Raw genomic sequence first — 18342 nt, forward strand, 5'->3', positions numbered from 1 at the left:
ACACTGAGCTCTTGGTGACCCGCTGAGAAGACACATGTTCTCCATGTCTAACGTGCTGGCAGCTCAAACATGTCCCTTTGCTTGCTAGGTCACTAGCTTCTCAGCAATAAGACCAGACTGCTGTGACAGGTGGCCAGAGAAGCTCCAACACCCTGGGGTCTATGATTTGAGGAAGACAGAGCGTGGAGGGGATCGGAGGCCACACTCCAGTTTGGGGTGACAGGAAGAATTCAGAGCTTGTCTCTAGAGTTGGCCTCAGGCTGTGAATCCTGCCTCTACTACTTGCTGTGTGACCATGGGCAGTTACTCAATGTCTCTGAGCCTCATTCCCTTCAACTGTAATATGAAGATATTCAGGTTGTCTAGTGAAAGGAATTGTTATACTTTTCTCCTCTTCTTAATCTCACATTTCCATCTCTGCCCACAGATGAAAGGCTTCTGCTTCTCTACGGGAGATGGAAGTACTAGAAAAAAACCCATCGGTCACCCTCTCTGCTCTGTGAGAATGGGGACAGCAGACATTCGTTCGTTCACTCAACCACGCCTCCCCCTTGGGCGAGGGGGACAGGGAAAGGCCTGGTCTCTGCCTGGACCTGCGTGTACTCAAGAGCAGTGACCACGTGCTCCCAGTGCCCACAGGATACACCCTTAGGCAGGGTCACTGTCACCACAGGTTTTCTACAGCTTCTCCACCTGGGGGAGGCTGAGGAAGCCAGGTGGCCCTGCCCTGTGGATATGGACATCTCTAAGTCAGAAGGGAAGGCTGTCAGGTTCTCCAGCCCAAATCTGTCACTTACACAGTGGACACTTGGCCCTCCTGTGGCTCCTGGAGTCTGTTGCTGGGTGGATTCCCTACCTGACTGAGAAAATGTCTGAGACCTTGGGACAAAGGTGCTCTCTCCAAATGCAAACCCTGAAGTGGGAGACGGATGGATTTGGCTACATCAAAATGAAAGACTCTGTTCAGGTTAATAAATGGCTTCCGACTGGGAGCAGGTAACTGGTAACATCTGAAGCTCTGAGAGCCCCGGGGACCTGCCCCAGGTGTGACAAGGGGCCTGATGCAGATGGAGAGGACCCGGCCTGCGCTCGCCCCGCCGGGCAGCCTGGGACTGTCGTCATCACTTCTCAGTGAGCTGAGACTTCAGCCAAGACCTGGCTCTGTCACCGTGGGAAGGGCTGAGCCAGCACACTTACACGCCACACTACGGGAAGGAACAGCAGAACACGTCCCTAACACGGTCGCATGGAGAACTCACATCCACTCGCTCTCTAATGTCTTGTCCCACCTCTGACAACCAAGTGGTCAGTGTTGCCACGGGAACCTGTGTCATTACACTGTGTGTGACCCACCCCCAGGGCTTTGTCCTTCAACTTCCTGTGTCGTCTGGTGCCTTAGTGGTGCTGGGCCTGTGTCCCCTCTGGCTAGTGAGGGGCAGGCAGGTGAGAAGGAGCCGGTGGCGCCCCAGCTGAGGCTCACTCTGCTGGAAGCCCCCACGAGGTCCTTCATCCCTCCCCTTCAACTCCTCTTCGGAGCCCCCCTCCCAGAAGCCAACACTCGGCTGCGGGAGCATCTGGCCAGGGGTCTATTTGCCCTTCTGAGTCCTTTTCAGGCTCGTTTTTGCAAAGCAGAGGTCCGCACAATCCTCTACTTGCACAATCCGAAGGTGGAGCGCTCCTGCGAAAACTTCCGTGGCCCAAGATGGCATAAAGCGAAGAAGCAATGACCATTGGAAAATTTCTGAGCGTTCCCACGCCCCCGAAATAACCGACCAAATCAGACGAAATAACACAAACAGCTTAAAATAGCACGGACGTACAGTAAAAGCAGGAATAACCGGTCAAAGCACAACCCATAGGAAGCGGAATAACGTATGTACCGTGTAGCTTCACTTACCGGCACGCTCCCTCCAGAACCAACACCAACCGCTGTTCGCTGTTCGCTTTTCACCTTTTAAAATAAAAGCGAAAATCCTCTCTGATTTCTTTCCTTTAGCGAAAACAGGTATTAACGCGGGTCTTGTGTAAAAGCGCAGAGACGTAATGTGAGCTTTTGAAAAGCGGGGGAGACACGCATCCCTTCTGGTTTCCATTTTGACCATCGGTCAGGCCCCGGTCCCTGGATGCAGCTTTCCCGGGAAGGTGCCTGTGACGCCCCGAGCTGGCAGCAGAGGGCTCCCGCGCCCGACAAGCTTGGCCCGCAGTGTCGCTCTGGCGCTGGGCAGGTCGCACGCATCCCGCAGCTGCACGGATGGAGGAGCGTCCCCTGGGGGCCGGCCCGGGGCTGGCAGCCCGCGGTGTGGTCCGAGCTGGCTGCGTACGCCAACGCTGTCACGGGAGACGTTTCCGTGGGTTTCCATGGAGGCGTGGAAGCGACGCTGCCCTGGCTGGGACAGGCTTTGGGACACTTCCCTACCAGCTGCAGAGGCTCCTCTCCCAGACCCGCCTTCCCTCCTGCCTGATGGGGAGGGAGGATCCATGCTGAGGTCCACTCGATCCCTGCTCTCCAGTTTACCAGGAAAGTTGATAGGATGTACGACGAGCCGGGATGCAAAGCACAGTGGAGACGTGTTCAAAATGGGACATCCAAGGAGCCCAGCCAATATGGTGGTAACTGTGTGTGGTGCCAGGTGGGGACTAGACGTATGGGGCGCTCACTTCAGAAGCTATGGAAATGTCTAACCACGATGCTGTACACCTGAAACTAACCCTGTGTCAGCTGTAATTGAAAATTAACTTTTAAAAAATGGAGGCACAAACAAATGGTAAAAGGACCAGAGGGAGAAACCAGGACAAGCTCCGTGGAGGAAGGGCTTTGAACCCGCCTTACAGGAGTGGACTTAGAGACCTGCCGCGCTGGTGGGGAATTCATGAGGGGCAGACAGGACAGCCTGAGCAGACAGGCAAGCGGGTCCGTGGAGAAGACCCACCTGGCAGAGCTGAGTGTGCCAGGGGCTCTGGAAGAGACGGAGCCGGCAAGTTTCCCTCTGGGCCTCGCCATGGAGAGCCTTGGTTACCCTGCTAAAAAGCCTGGGCTTATCTCAGAGGCCAGCGGAAATCAGGACAGCGGATGCAGGGGCCCAGAAGGGCTCCCTCCCAGGGGGCCATGGGAATCACCGTGGAGGCAGAGGGACTGGTAACCACGGAAGGCAAAGTCAAGGGGGTGATTGCCCGCGCCTGGGTTTTGACCAGTGCAGCTGGCATTGTGACCATGGGGATACAGACAGGAAAAGGCTTTGTTCCCCCCCCCCCCCGGCCACAGCCCCCAAACCTGCCCTGTGGCATCTCCACTCCTTGCCCGTTGACGGGGCTCTAGGCAAAGCTCGGAATATCTGTTAAAAAGTCCAGCAGAATCCAAATTTCACCTTCACATGGACTTCAAAGCCTATTCTCGTCGGGCCAGACCGCTGGCCCAGGGTCCGACGATGGGAAGAAGACACGGGCAATTCTTTCCCTCGCCCGCCTTTCCTCCCCTTCCTGACTTTTGGGCCTTCCTTCCTTCTCTCCTCCAGGGAACTGGGGCCTGGAGGGAGGCTGGGAGGAAAGGGAAGTTTGAGGATGTGGTCGTACCAATGGCTTTCACGTGGCAGGCCCCTGCCAGCTGGCTCTCGTTAGGGGCATAAGGTGAACTGGTGCTTCAGGAGGCCCTGTCGGGAACGCCACGCTGCCCAGGACCCAGGTGGGGCCAATGCACGCGCTGCGTGACCTCATGTTTGATACCACCTTGAACCCCTGGGCACTGCCCACAATAGTTCAACCCACAGCCTCTCACTGCTGGGGTCTCCTGGCCAGGGCAGGCCATTCCCTCGGGCTTGGCACCTTCAGATATTCTAAACACGACTTCCTTCCAGGGTGTTCACTTGGCCCCCAGAAAATGCCACACCCTGGGCTGACCAGTTGGGGGATTGGACACGCACTGCTGCCTTCTCCCTGCCTCCCTTCACCTCCAGGATGGACCCCATCTTCAGAGATCTGTAGTCAAGAGCAAAGCATCAGTCTCTCCATTCCACGTGTTCCCTCACTCCCACTGGGTGCCTGTTTCTGCCTGAGAAGCATCCAGCCAGGGGTGACATACCAGCCTCCCCTTCCAGTGGGTACCCCCATCTACTCTCAGTGAGGGGTTCTGTTGCAGCCCCCTCATTTGGCTTGGGTATGGGGGTCCCTCCCTCTTCCTGGGCCCGCTGGGAAGGTGGCGTAAAGCCATAAGACTGTCCCCAAGTACCCGTTATTCTTAGGAACTCTCTTCTTAGATTTCAACCTTCTATGAATAGAGGCTCAAGAAGACGTGTAACAGAATCACCTCATCCGTGTCAGTAAGTCCTGTGCGGACGCAGCCAGTAGTTCCTCTCTGGAACATGAGGGGACCTCCTGGCCTCACCTGGGGCCTTAGCCAAAATTCCCAAACACGAGGAAATGCCACTTGATTTTCTGTCCTTTAGCGGAGCTTTACAGCAGTTCCTCAGTCTGAGCGCTGGTGACGTTTGGGGCCGGACACTTCTTTGCTGTGGGGCTGTCCCGTGTGTTGTGGACGTTTAGCAGCATCCTGGCCTCTACCCAGGGGCTGTGCCCTGTTGTGACAATCTCTAGACACTGCTAAACCTTCCTGGGTGGGACGTGGGACAGCAACATGGACCCTGGTGAATGAGAACCACGGCTTAAGACAAAAAGAAATCGCTGAAAATGTTGGAGCAAGGAAGTAACATAAAATCACACTCCAGTGTCATTCGGTGGGTTTCACGGAACGGTACGATCAGGAGTGTACAAGGCCAAGAAACGTTTCCTGTGCAAACGACGCCGTTTGAGTAACCCCTACTAGTATAGACAAGTGCTGTCATGGCATTATCTCCACTTCCACAGCAGCCATCTGAGGAAGGTAGGGACCATCGCCCACTGATGAGTTGTGAACATGAGTGCAGATCAGTATAGCTCCCTGGTCCTGCCGACGGCAGGCAGGAAGGTGGCTTGGAGGAGAGGGACCGGGGAGGCTGGCTGCGGCATCAGTCAGACACGGTCCCGACCCTCCAAGAGCTCACTGTCCAGCAAACAGTAGGGCTCTGAGACCTCTGGGAGGTCCTCGGCGAGACGCTGGGAGGCTTTCTCTCTTCCCCTTGTAGGAACTGGCGACACAGGATTAGACACTAGTGGAAAACAAACTGGGTGCACTCTGGTCGTTTGGCCACGGCTGCTGGGGAACAACTGAAACTCCATTCTTTAGTTACCACGTCTCACCACCTCCCAGGACCCAAGAATCTTCCTCCATCAAGAGAACGTCTTCTCCTGGCCTTACTCTCAGCTGCGCCCGCCCTCAGGACAAGGCTCTGTCTGTTTACTATTCTTAGGAGCAAAACAAAACAAAAAACCAAGCTGACTGAAACCCACGTCTCTGCAGGGACGGCCCTCAGGCCCCCAGCCCTGTTCCTCACCCCAACCTCCATCACCTTCTGTCCCACCTGAGACAACTTTCCTGTAGCACAATGACAGTCCCAGGCTCCAAGCAATGCCAATACCAGATACAGCATTTTATTAGTCACTCGGTTGCTCTCCTTGGCAAGTGAAAAAATAATTTAAACCAATTATATGTACAGAGGCCGGGTTAGTTTTCCCGTGAACTTCCAGAAAGATCGCCAGCCCCTTAGATAGCAAAGAAGGTTGACCTTTCATATCTATACAAAACTCCACCTATGAATCTTGTGTGTAGAAAGGTTTCTTTATTATAAGCATCACATTGTGGGAACAGGAAGGGGGCGGGTGGGAGGTGGAGGAACGTGTGCAGGGCGGGGTCCACACACTCCTGCCCAGGGCCCCCCCCCAGAGGGAGGCTGTGGCTGGTAGGGCTCAGGTGACCTGCAGCGGGGTTTCCAGCATCTCCATGAGGAAGGTGTCGATGGGCGTGTCCCCAATGAGCTTGAAGAAGAAGAGGTGCTCCAGACACTTGAGGCCGATGGATCGCAGAGCCGGCAGACGCAGCAGCAGCTTGGCGAACCTGTGGGAGAGCCCGAAAGGGTTAGGACCTCGGAGGCTGCACATGCGCTGAGGCGGGAGGCCTGCGGGTCCTCGGGACAGAGAGCCCGGAGGGGATGAGTGAGTCCCGGATCCCAGGGTGCTTCGGAAACGGGCCAGAGGGCTAGTTATCTTCTGAAAGGCGGCCATGGGACCCTGTGACCTCTTGGGGATCTTTTGATGAGAAGGGGGCAAACTGGGATTTTAATAACTCCTTGAAAACCAGTACATTTCTCCGTGCATGCCACAAGTTTTAAGGAAATGAAGCAATGTAAGAAAAATAGAATGGCACCAGCTAAAAAGGTAGGAATTACTTCTCTGCGTGGAGAAACTGGAGGTCTATGCAAGGCCAACAGAATCCTTCAAATATTTATGGTTACAAAGCCTCTGAGTGCATCTGAATGGTGTCATGTGCAGTGAAGAGGCAGTTAGGTGCCGAGGAAGGAGGCTGAGGCCCACTCGTGGCCCTGCTGTGAAAGGGTTTGATGGAAATAAGCAAAGGAAACGGCTTCCCTATAAAGTGCAAAGTTAGACTGCGATTCACTCTGTAAATGTGTTTTCACTCTGAAAATGCCACTTTTACAACATGTCAAACGCGGAGTATGCTGTAACACTGCCCTGTTTGCTGCGGGTCCTGGATTTAGGCCCTGAGGTCAGGACTACAGAAATCAACACACCCACTCACAGTCAGCCATGGGACGGCCACGCTGTCCCCACTCACGCGTTTGCAGCAGGGGCTGCTCAGGCTTAGAGGGTGCCCGCTGTGGGTGAGGGAGACTGTGCGTGCCAGTTCTGCACCCTCCAAAGTCTGGCTCCAGAAAGCACAGCTCGGCCCCTGTGATGAGTATTCTGAGAAGCCTCCACGGAGTGGCAGCACTTTGCCACCGAGAAAACAGCCTGGCCCATCTGCCAGCATCCCCTTCACCGGTGTCTGCAAACCAGAGGTGACTTCAGCACACTCACTTAACACGCGGGAGCCCAGTGACAGCCCTGAGGGAGCTGCTCAGCCTCAGGGTGGCCGCCGTGCTCAGGCTGTGCTGGATGAACGAGGGGACACTCGGGGCCCAGCCTGTGCTCCCTCACCCCCGCCCCCCCAGACCCAGGCTCTCCCTAGCCCAGGCAACAGGTGCGGCACCTCTCCCCAGTGCCTGGAGGCAGCCCGGGCCCTGGCAGCCCCTTCCTAGGAAAACAGGCATGTTCCAAAGGTTTTTAGGTGACAGTCCTTAGAAACAGCCTAACTGTCAACCACAGGGCAACAGCTAAATGCATTAGGACACACATCGACCCCGTGAAAGATCACAAAATCATTGAAAGAGATCATTTTGTACTTTCAATATCTGATGAAATGCCTAAAATGGCTAAGGGGGGAAGAATACGGCATGATTTCATGGCCGTAAATCCCCACTGCTATGCACATGTACAGTGATACACAAAGAGACTGGAAAGAAATACACCCCCCAAAATTTACAATCAATTTTTATTACCTGCTTTTAAAAATATTTTTCCTGATTTCCTACCAAAGCACGCTCTGCTTTTATAATAAGTAAAGGGAGACGTTTGGGGTTTTCTTTGGGGGTGAGTGTTGGTTTTAAGATACACAGCACAACCTAGAGCCAATTCCAGGAAAAGGATGAGTACGAGCCTGCTTAGCCCTAACACCCTGCACAGTGTGTGCCCAAAAAAACAAGTTTCATGTTGCCTGAGAGCTGGGAGAGTGGGGAGAAATCACCCAACACAGGGCTCCAGGTAGCGCCCATCAGCCAGGGCTGAGCTGACGCTGACAGCCAGGCCCCTTGTGTTTGGCAAAACTCTTCAATCTCAGCTGTTACAGGTGGAGAAGAGATCGCCAGGAGTCCACGAAAACCCTTTCTCCCCTCCTTCTGTGGCAGACAGCTGGCACACTCTCCAGTCTCCTTTGCGGCTGGCTGGGCCATGTGACTAAGTTTCAGCCAATGGGAGTGAATGAGGGATGAGGACCTTTCCAGGTTGAGGTCTTGCCCGTAGAGCCTCCCCTCTGCGCCCTCCACCTGTTTCCCCGTACATCATCTGCATGCAAAACAGTGTGGTCCTGGGGCATGGCAGAGCCCCAGGAAGGAAGGAGCCTGGGTCCCTGAGTGACAGCATGGAAGAGAGTTGCCTCTCTGAAGTCACTGCCCACCAAGCACTGATTTGTGAACAAGAAACGAGCTTCTGTCATGCTCCACCACTGACAACTAGAAGGTCTGTGATCTTAGCTCACTTTCCCTAAAGCACAGGCTGCCCAGTCACTGTACCAAAGGGCCGAAACCCATGCACCCAGATTGATTCAGAGCCTCCGTGGAAAAACCAAGCTCAGCCTCTTCTGCATAATTGACAGACACTGGCTTATCATGCAGGAGATTAGACTTCACGGAGGAATAACAGTCATTAGTGAGACTTGGGAGCATCCAAAATCAATGTCTTAGAGGAAAAACAAAACTAAAGTCTGCAAGGCAGTTTTTTCCAGTTTCATTTACAGTTTTCTGTGAGATTTGAGGATCATATTCTCTCTTTCTAACTGAGTTAGCAGAAGAGGAAACATTTTATTTAGCTCTGTTTGGGGAAACATTTGAGAAAAGTATTCTTTTAACAACCTAGGCATACCTACACTGGTATATGACCAGCATCTCTCTTTTCAGACAAGGAGCCCAGACCCAGACCCAGCATCTCGCTGAGGCCACACAGATGGCAGCCGGGGGCCAGCGGCCACCTCGGCACAGGGCTCCCTGGGGCAGGGCGGAAAGCGATGCCGTCACTCTAGAAAGCACAGACCTGGGCTCCCAGTGACCTTGGGTGAGTTCCTGACCCTCTCTGAGCTCGGTGACTAATGGGGATTGGAGACAACGAGACCCACACTTGTTTATTCACTTGCTGGCTTATTCAGTGCGTAAAGATGTAAAGTATTTGTCAGGCATGACATTAGGCTCCGATGCTGGCGTGGTGAACAGTGAACAAGAGAGACAAGACCTCTGGTTTCGTGGGCTCTCAGCTTGTCGTGAAGACTGAGTAACATTGGGAAGTCACCCAGCCCACGCCTGCTGCCCACCGCCATCCGTCACTGGTGAGGGAGGACAGCTACGGCTGTCACTCCCATTCTGCCAGCGCGCCCTCACCTGCCTGGTTGTTCCGGGTACTTCTGCTTGGTGTAGGCCTCGAGCGTGGCATAGACCTTCTCCCGCAGAGTCTCCACCTCAGAGGGGTTGGACAGACCCTTGGCATCTAAAAAAGATGATCGGTTTAACCTCCGGTGACCCCGTCCCTGGAGGCTGTCCCCATCCACGCTGGCCACCGCCCCTAGAGTTACCAGAGACACACTGGATGGGGAAGTGTGAAATACACACAGCCGGTCCTTTGCGCCCCACTCTCCTTTCTGTGCCCCATCTGCCCCGACTCTTGGGGCAAAGGTCCCCACCGCTGACTCCAAGGAGGAGAGTGTTATCTGGACTGTTCTAGAAATAGCACTTCACACACTTACTGGGTACCTACTACGTGCTCAGCACGGACCGGGTGATGAGACGGGTACAGAAGCCAGCAGACCCACATCCCACATCAATTAACTGACCGCCTCCCCCAGGAGGAGAAGCACGTGCGTAAGGTGCTAAGTGATTCACAAGCTCGTCTCCCGTGACCCCAGCAGTGGCATCTGACCAGGGGCTCACGTCCTCTCTTGTCTTCCCCGGCCTCCGGGACACCACTCGCTGGTCCCTTCCCCGTCTCCCTCATGGCCCTCCTCAGGTCCTTCGCTGAATCTTCCTTTTCTCCAGCCCTGAGGTGCCAGCAGGCCCCTTGGCTCAGCCCTCCGCCCTCTTCTCTGCCCTGCATGAGCTCACACCTGGTACAGGGCCCTACACACCAGGTGTGCAGGCTACACGCCAGCCTCCAATATGCATCTCCCGTCCTGCTTCACCTCTGAACTCCAGACTCGCATAAACCATTGCTTCCTGGACAGCTGGTCTTGGATGTCGACTCTCCATCTCAGATTTTAATGTCCAAAGACAAAGTCTGATTTCTACCCACCCACCCTTAGGACTTGGAAAACTCCCTTTTTCCAACTATGCAGAAAAACAAAACAAAAAGCCCTGAGAATTATATTTAACGCCTGACTTTCTTTCAGGCCCTATATCTGATCCATCGGCAAACCCCATTGGCTTTGCCTAAAATTATATGCAGAATCTGACCGCTTTTTACCACCTCCTTCACTGCTACCCAGACCACTGTCATCTCTCGTCTTCCCCACTCGCCCCCAAGCACACACACTCCACACCCATGGGGGACTTTTCAAGATGGGTCCCGGACAAGAGGCCCCAAGGAGCTGACTCTCTGCCCTTCTGGTCCTGCGTCCCGTCTCAGCTGCGCTAGAGGACCAGAGCAGGTCAGGCACAGGAGGCCGACCGTGGAGAAGGGTAAGCCACTCACGACGCGGTCACCTGGGTTGAACAGCACGATGGCTCGCAGGCACCCCAGCTCCGACTTATCCATCTGCATGTCTTTCATTTTGGAGACCAGCTCAGTCAGAACTCTGTGCACAGGAAACAAGGACAGGCGATGAGAAAGCCATGTGTCCCAGGCCCCCTAGGGCTGACAAAATGAATGTGACCGACACTCATTGTGTACCCACCCCGTTTTCCAGACGATATGCCAGGTACTAGGGGCACAGAGGTGACTAGGACGTGGTCCCTGATCCCTGGAGCTCACCGTTTAATCAAAGGAACAGCACGCAGCAATGCAAAGCCAGTCACGGCCATGAGCAAAGTCCAAGGAAACGGGAGGCAGAGGACTGCGAGGGGGCTGGAAAGGCAGCCTGGAGGGTTTGGAAGTGAGTGGAAATGCAGGAGGCAGAGCAGGGCGAGGGCACTGTGTGTCGGGAACACAGCGGCCGGTGGCAGGGGCACCATGAGGAGGGAGGAGCCAAGCACATCGTGTTGGTCTCTGCCTGGGACACGTGGGGAAGGGCCCAGAAGGGCTGGGGACAGGCACATGACCACAGAGGCGCAAAGGGGCCGCAGGCCCTGCACTGGTCAGGGAGACCAGCTCCAACCTTGCCCTCTCTTTCCCAGTTCTGCATTCTCTCACCCCCGCCACTCCTCTCTACTCATTTCATTCATCCCTTCCAATCGCACAGCTTAGTTCCCCTTTAGCACCATTTAAGGCACAGAATCCCCGGCTGAGGCCGTCCCTGCCTGACCAGAGACCTGAGCTCCTGCTGCAGAGTCCAGCAAAAAGCTTAGCCCGTCTTTCCTGAGCTCCTCCAGTCCGATCCTGGCACCTCCTGCCCGGCCCCACCCCCTAGATAAGCCGTTCGATGCCCCAGCCCCAACTTGCTAGGTCATGTCCGTGATCGTCTCTTCTTTGGAAACCAATAGGGGTAACGGGTTCTCCCATCTGTCCAGCAACGATGTGACTGGCCCCACCTCGTTGTATCAGACTTTCTTGTAATCCCTCTCTCAGTGTCTCAGGTTTACGTTCTCACGGGCTTAATGCCGTCTGCTTCCAGCCAAAGGCAGCTGTTGGGGCTGTCCATCCTACATCCCAGAGCTGCCCACAGGTCCACGCACACACACGCACGTATGCACACACACATGTGCACACACACGCACACACAGGCATGGAAGCAGGACACACACACCTGTCAAAGATGGAGCCCACCCCAGCACTGTGGGCACTGCTGCGGTGGACGTGTAAACCCGTGGCCAGAAGGATGCCATCCTGCACGGAGACCGAGCGGTGGGAGAAGGAGGCGATCAGCAGCTCGTTCCACCCTGCGAGGACGAGAGGGACACCTTGAGAGTGCAGCGACCAGGCTTGCTTTGTTGATAAGCATCCAACTCGTATGTTATGATGCCCATGGAATAAAAACAGAATCAGGTCCAGGGGGTTAAAAATGAGTTCCAGACAATGCGGCCAATTAGTGAAGAAACCAAGAATGAGACTGGGGTCCCCTGACTTGTGGCTCTGGCACCACCACTGTCTCCCCAGTGCCACCCAGAATGGCAGCTGGAGGACAAGGATTCTATCCGCAAGTGTGGACTGAACACATAACAGGTGACAGTCACCATGTCGGCTGCCATGGTGGATGAAGCGTGTAGACCTGGCTGTCTCTGCCCCCAGGACCTCACGACCTACTGGTATGTCTTTGGCCTTGTCTGGAAGTAGCCGGCATGGTGTGTAGCTTTCAGTGGACACCCAGCTTGCTCATTATCTAACGGATGAAATGAGTGGGCTGGCTCCCGGTGCTCAGCCAATCTTCATGAAATTTCCCTCTAGCTCAGTGACAAAGAGGAGACATGGCATATGTCAACTGCACTGTGTCCTGGTCCCAGAAGTGGGATCCAACAGAGAATACAGCACAGAGAATCATAAAACAGGAAGGGGCCCTGGAATGAATCGGATGCGAGCTTGAGCAAAACCCTTTGGTTCCTCTTCCCTCACCTGTGAAGTGGGAATATCTCTGTTTTCCAATTTCATAACAATAATGAGACACTGCTTCAGGTGGCTCTCTATAAAAATGATTTAACTGTCCTTGAAAGTTAAACGCAAATTATAAAGCCATGGTGACACTTGCATGGAAAAAGAGTCTTCCTCCTCCATTAACAAATGATGTTTTTTGGGGAGGGAATGAAAGAAAGATTTGGAGTAGAGCCATCCAAATTTAAGAGCCTACCGGTAACAGAAAAAGAACGAAGCTGGTTAGTTACCCAGCCATCAGCATGGTTCATACACAGCTTGGAGGGATTAGTCGTTTAGGATCCCAAGGCCAAGTTCAAAATGGCAGCCCAAGTGATCATCCCAGGAGGGAACGAACCCCTTTACCTGCCCGAAGCAGAATAACCTGGTCCTCCAAAGTGAGGTCAGAGAAGTGGGGGATGCGTTTGGCCCACTCAACAAGAGTGAAGAGCTGCTTGTCCGCAGCATGGCATATGTTGGTGACAGGGTCATTCGTCTAAAACAAGGAACAAAGCACAGTGAGGGGGTGCATATTCTGGGACCCTAGGACCCCTTCTCCGTCTGCAGCCCCACCCAAGGAAAGGGAGGTGGACAGAGCACGTACGGAGCTCTCCATGCTCATGTCACCATAGGATTCTGTCTTTGGTTCCACAGCAAGCTCGGCTTCTAGAATCCTCTCCACGGGCATATCTTCGTGACCACTTCCGGCACCTTCCGCCTCAGTCTCGGCCCGCTCCCGGCTCCTCTGCCTTTCTTCTTGCACAGCTGGCGTACAGAAGGACTCAGAGCAGTTAGCACATACCCAGGACAAATGGGGGAGAGCGGGCGGCCTGCCTAAACCTCAGCCGCCTCACGTGTAAGAGGGGCATTGTCACGGCACTGATCGGGGCTGTCACAGTGCTGACGGACGAAACAGGGACAGCAAAGCTATCTGCTTCTGCCCGGGCAGCACGAGGGGTTCCCGAGGCCGTATGCTTTCTGGTTCGTTCTGGTGACGACTCTAAGAAGTTTGCATGTGAAGCTTTCACAACCTCCGATTCTGCCCCCTCTTTCCACGAGCCACCCTCTCCTGGGGTCTCCCATCTCCATCCTCCACCTCCTACGTCTAGTGAACTGGGAGCATGAGACAGGTAAGTGTCAGGCACCTCATGTGAAACCTGCCTCTGCCAGACCTCATGCGTCATGCTTGGTATTCACATCCGGTTAGCTCTGCCCAAGGGCACCAGCTTGAACACACATCACCTGACCTGCCCCGTCAGGGACGCTCTTCCACAGCCGTATGGGTATTTAGTAAGCGCAGGGATGGAGGAAAGTCACCTGGACGGCATTTCAGAGCCTGGGCTGCTGTGGGGGTGGGGAAGCGTATCCAGGCAAAGGTGTGGCTGGAATTAGCTCAGCCCCCCGACTGCAACGTCACCCACATTAATTCCAGCCCTCAGAACCCTCTGGTCTGTACGTTAGGACGTCGGGCAGACCTCGCCCCAGCTCTGTCCTCTTCATGGACAGCACAGCCCCATCGGGTTAGTCCCCGTCATCTAGAAAGCCACGGCTTCCATCTTCTTACTCCCAGAGCAATAGCAGAAGCCAGGAATAGGACACAATTTTTTTTTTAAATCCCAAGGGTCGAGAACATTGGCGTCTAAGCAGGTGGCTCATCTGGAACGCAGTGACAGCTATTCCACTAGCAACTTCTCCGTGTCAGCTTCCCTCCTCCCTCCCCACCATCCACTCCCCAGCCCCCCCCCCCCACTCTGAGGGGCTAACAAGCCACAAAGGCTGCAGAATGGACTGGAACCGGGCCCTGGACCTCTAGCGTGTCACACAAGCGAGATCAATGAACTCAGAGGGCAGGTCAGAGGAGGGTGTGACAGCTCCCCACCCCATCCCAGCTCAGCGACCCACCAAGTCTCAGGCCGAGAACGTCATTGTCATTCAGCGGTCCGGACAGAGCGAGGGCAGGAAGGAAGAAGGAGGGGAAGAGAGGATAAAGCCGGGGAGTGAGAAAAAGAAGAGAGAGAAGGGAGAGAGAACAGAGGAGAAAACAGGAACGAGAAAAGCAAAAGACGGGTACCCTGGAGTCAAAGCCATCTTTTCAAAGTGGGCTCTACCACTTCCTAGCCAAATCGCATCAAACACATTCCTTAACCTACTAAGCCTCGGTTTCCCTATATGTAAAGTGGGGATGATGGTACTTAACTGAGATGTTTGGTGAGGATTAAATGATATAACTATTCAAAGTTTAAAGAAAGGTAGATATTTCCTCTTCCCTTTGTCTCTATGCGCTTGGGTTTCTGCCCTGTCGTCTGTCCATCTCCCCTGTGGCCTCTTCTCTCTTTTTCTTGTTTCTCCTCCTCCCTCATTCTCCCTTCCTGTCCATTCTGTCCGTCTTCATTCACTAATAATATGCAGAAACTATCATATGTATTTTTATTATCAGTTGGATTTCCTGGTTAAAGTTGAATGCTTCTTGCATTAATTTTTTTAAGGTAAGTTAATGGGCGTCTATTTGTCTTGATTTTAAAAGATGGGGAAAAGAAAGCCCAGTTAAACTCCTTCTACGATCCTGAGTTGATTTCTTCTACAGCTTTGTAACAATCAGGGAAAATAACCTTCGAGCTTCAAAGAAAATAACGTTGGCTTCAGAGAATTAGATTCTTATTCTGATTTTGCCATGAATTGAGCGATCTTGCTATTCACTCCTGCTCGTTGTGCCATCCATCTTGCTGTCATAAGTGAGGAGCCATGTATCTGTTGTTGGAGGAAACCCTCTATGTGGCAGACATTCTTAGCTACCACTTACATCGGGGACATCCAGGGGACACAGGTGATCTGAAGTAGACTAAACTCCTGCCTTACAGCAGGGCCATTTCCATGGATCAAATATATATATTTATTGCCAGAATTTATGGAGCTCTTCCTCTGTGTCAGGAATTATGCTCAACCCTTTACCTGGATTATATTTCATTTAATCGTCATAATAACCCTCTGAATGACCATGAGCCATAGAGTAGCTTTGAGGTCACAGAGCAGATCCACCCAGGCTGATGGCCTCCAAGCCCACCTCTAACCACTCTGTACTGCCTCCAAGACACCGGACCAGCTGGAGTCATAAAGACCCCAGGGATGTCAAATACTGCCCACAAATTGCCTCGAAAACAATCCATTCTCTAGCTATCCAAACTACATTACGTGACCAGAAGTCATGGAAATGGACTTCCCCAGCACTCCTGACAATTGTCTGGTGGCCTGGGAGACAAAGGGTCACAGTCCTACCGCACCTCTGCATCAGCTTAGGCAGGTCCCTCACCTCGCAGAACCTGTTTTCTTCTTTCAGGAAATGAATGTGTTACATTGGAAAACAGCAAATATCTATTCCAGCTGCACCCTTATGTACCCTAAGAAAGCAACAGTCCTGGACCCTGGCCCGTGAATTCTGAGGCCAACCAATTTTCTCTCTTTCAATCTGTCCAACTCTAGGAGTGTAAGTTCCATAGTCTCTCCGTTATCTGTTGCAGGATTTTATTATTCTCGCCTTCAAGAAGGCGTCCAAACTGAGCGCCAGATTTTGTAAGGAAAGGCCAGGAATGACAGTGGTGAAAGCTGTTGCGTAAACTTTTGAAGGTGGCCCTTCAAAAACGAGGAATTCACTCACTCCTTTACCTTCTCTTTGTCGGGGTACATAGTACCAATTCCTTCAGAAATTTCTCCAAGTGCCCGTTTCCTCTCCCAACTTTTACTCCTCAGCTTTTCATCACTCTTGGTTCTCCACATTCCTTTCAACAATGCAGGAGCCAAAATTGGACCCAATTTTCTATTAAAGAATCACAATAATCTCCAGTTCTTAAAATTCAGATGTCACTGTTTGCCTTACTTTTTCTTTCTTTCTTTCTTTCTTTCTTTCTTTCTTTCTTTCTTTCTTTCTTTCTTTCTTTCTTTCTTTCTTTCTTCTTTCTTTTCTCTCTCTCTCTTTTTTTTTTTTAAATGAAAAAACCACACTTGCCACCATTTGACGTGTGGACCATTCTGACCCTAACTGAGCTGAGGGATATTCAGGGTGAGTTCTTGTGTGGTTGTTTTTTATTGAGGTATAACTGACATATAACATTATGTTAGTTTCAGGTGTATAGTATAATGGTGCAATATGTGTATATATTGCAAAACGTTCAACACAATAAGTCTAGTTAACATCCATCACCATACATGCTTATAAACTTATTTTCTTATGATAAGAACTTTAAGATCTACTGTCTCAGCAACTTTCAAATGTGCAGCAATGGTGTCATTACCAGAGTCGCCATGCCATACATCGCATCCCCAGGAGTTATTTATGTTATTACTGGAAGTTTGTACCTTTGAGCCCCTTCACTCATTTCACCCACCCCCACTTCCTGCCTTGCAACCACCAATCTATTCTCTGTATGAGCTTGGGTGTTTTTTTTTGGGGGGGGAGGGGTGTTAGATTCCACATGTCAGTGAGATCACCTGAGTTCAGAATGAGTTTTAAGAAACATCATTAGATTGTGAAGCAGCAGAAATGACTTCTCTGTGAGAAGGCTTTCACCTTCCTTTCATTGAATCTCATGTGCTTTTCCCAAGTCAATCTGAAACTTCTCTCATCTGTCCTGGGAGGAAGAAATAGCCTGGCACACCCATGCTCCTTGCTGATGGCAGATGTTCTTTGGGGTCATTAATTCGATGTTGGACTGTCATGGCACAAAGAGCATCCGTTCTATCCTGGTGAGGTGAAGACAGTCTCCACCAGCTGACTGCTCACATCACATGTTCCACATGTTCCCAAGGTCACTGATGGGAAAGCATCAGAGGGTTTGGATGGAGGAGGGAGGACCTGACCTGCTTCTTTAACACCTCACTCTGATGGTTCTGTTAAGAAGAGACGCAGGAAGACAAAGACGGAAGCAGGGAGACATCTCAGGAGCCTCTCTTTGTCACAAAAAATAATGGTGGATTAGGCCAAAAGCGATCAAAGTGGTGAGACATAGAAAGAGTCTAGACACATTTTGCGGGAGACAGATTTCCTCAACCATTACACGTGGGGTATCAAAGAAAGAGAGGAGCCCAATAGTTTTGGGTCCAAGCAACTGAAAAATGGCCATTTCCTGAAATGGGGAAGACCGTGCGATGAGCAGTCCAGGGAGGGCAGATTAGCAGGAGCCCGGTTTGTGTCTGTCAGTTAGAGATTCCCGTCGGCTATCAGTGAGGGGGCCCTGGCCCGAGCTCCTGCACACCCGGCCGGAGAGGAGACTCGAGATGGACTTGATCTGCAGTAACAAGACCTGCTAATCACTTCCTTTGGGACCTTGGAAAGCCCGCTTCACCTCTCTGAGCCTGTGTCCCCACCTGTCGAATAGTTAGGGTTGATTAGATGATTCTGAAGGGCCACCTCCATTTTGGACATGCTAAGATTGCAGGAATATCACTCTTTTCCTTCTTGGTAGCATTCTCTCTTAGCAGAGACTCAGAACCTTTTCCTTCATTGCTCCTTTCGATCAGCCTCCTCTCCTCGCAGAAAGGAAGTTCTCCGAGAACAAGGACCCACCCGGGACAGATTAAGTGTCTGTTTCTATTTCCTGAGAGACGCAGGGCTTCCTCGCTCTGAAATCTACAAGGATTCACCACTGACACCACATACCTGCTTGAGTTCACTAGTTAGTTAACTGCCCATTCGATCTATTTGTGTTGTTTCACAGAAAGACTTTTCAGTCTCATGCATGAACAGAAAACACTTCCAGATTTGTTTTCTCACTTTGCACCAATGCAGCTGACCCACACTGTAACTGGAAAGATGCAACAGTTTAAAAGTGCCCTGCGGTGGTCTCCCTGAAGGAGACGGCTAAATCCGATTACTGGTAATGCCCGCGG

General features: G+C 52.4%; 1 protein-coding gene across 5 annotated transcripts in view; it reads right to left on the bottom strand.

The window, feature by feature from the left end:
- Window positions 1-5693: 5693 nt before the first annotated feature.
- RXRG (retinoid X receptor gamma) overlaps window positions 5694-18342 on the bottom strand; it is a 42332-nt gene continuing 29683 nt past the window's right edge. For all 5 annotated transcript variants that reach the window (XM_033092457.1, XM_033092454.1, XM_033092456.1 and 2 more), the window contains 6 exons: window positions 13067-13227; window positions 12829-12958; window positions 11645-11777; window positions 10446-10537; window positions 9132-9237; window positions 5694-5983 (listed from right to left, as the gene is read on the bottom strand). In XM_033092457.1, the coding sequence (XP_032948348.1) occupies window positions 5836-5983; window positions 9132-9237; window positions 10446-10537; window positions 11645-11777; window positions 12829-12958; window positions 13067-13227 (770 nt within the window). In that variant the 3' untranslated portion in view covers window positions 5694-5835. The remainder of the gene's footprint in view (window positions 5984-9131; window positions 9238-10445; window positions 10538-11644; window positions 11778-12828; window positions 12959-13066; window positions 13228-18342) is intronic.

This window comes from Rhinolophus ferrumequinum, chromosome 22, assembly GCF_004115265.2.
Source record: "Rhinolophus ferrumequinum isolate MPI-CBG mRhiFer1 chromosome 22, mRhiFer1_v1.p, whole genome shotgun sequence".
NCBI lineage: Eukaryota > Metazoa > Chordata > Mammalia > Chiroptera > Rhinolophidae > Rhinolophus > Rhinolophus ferrumequinum.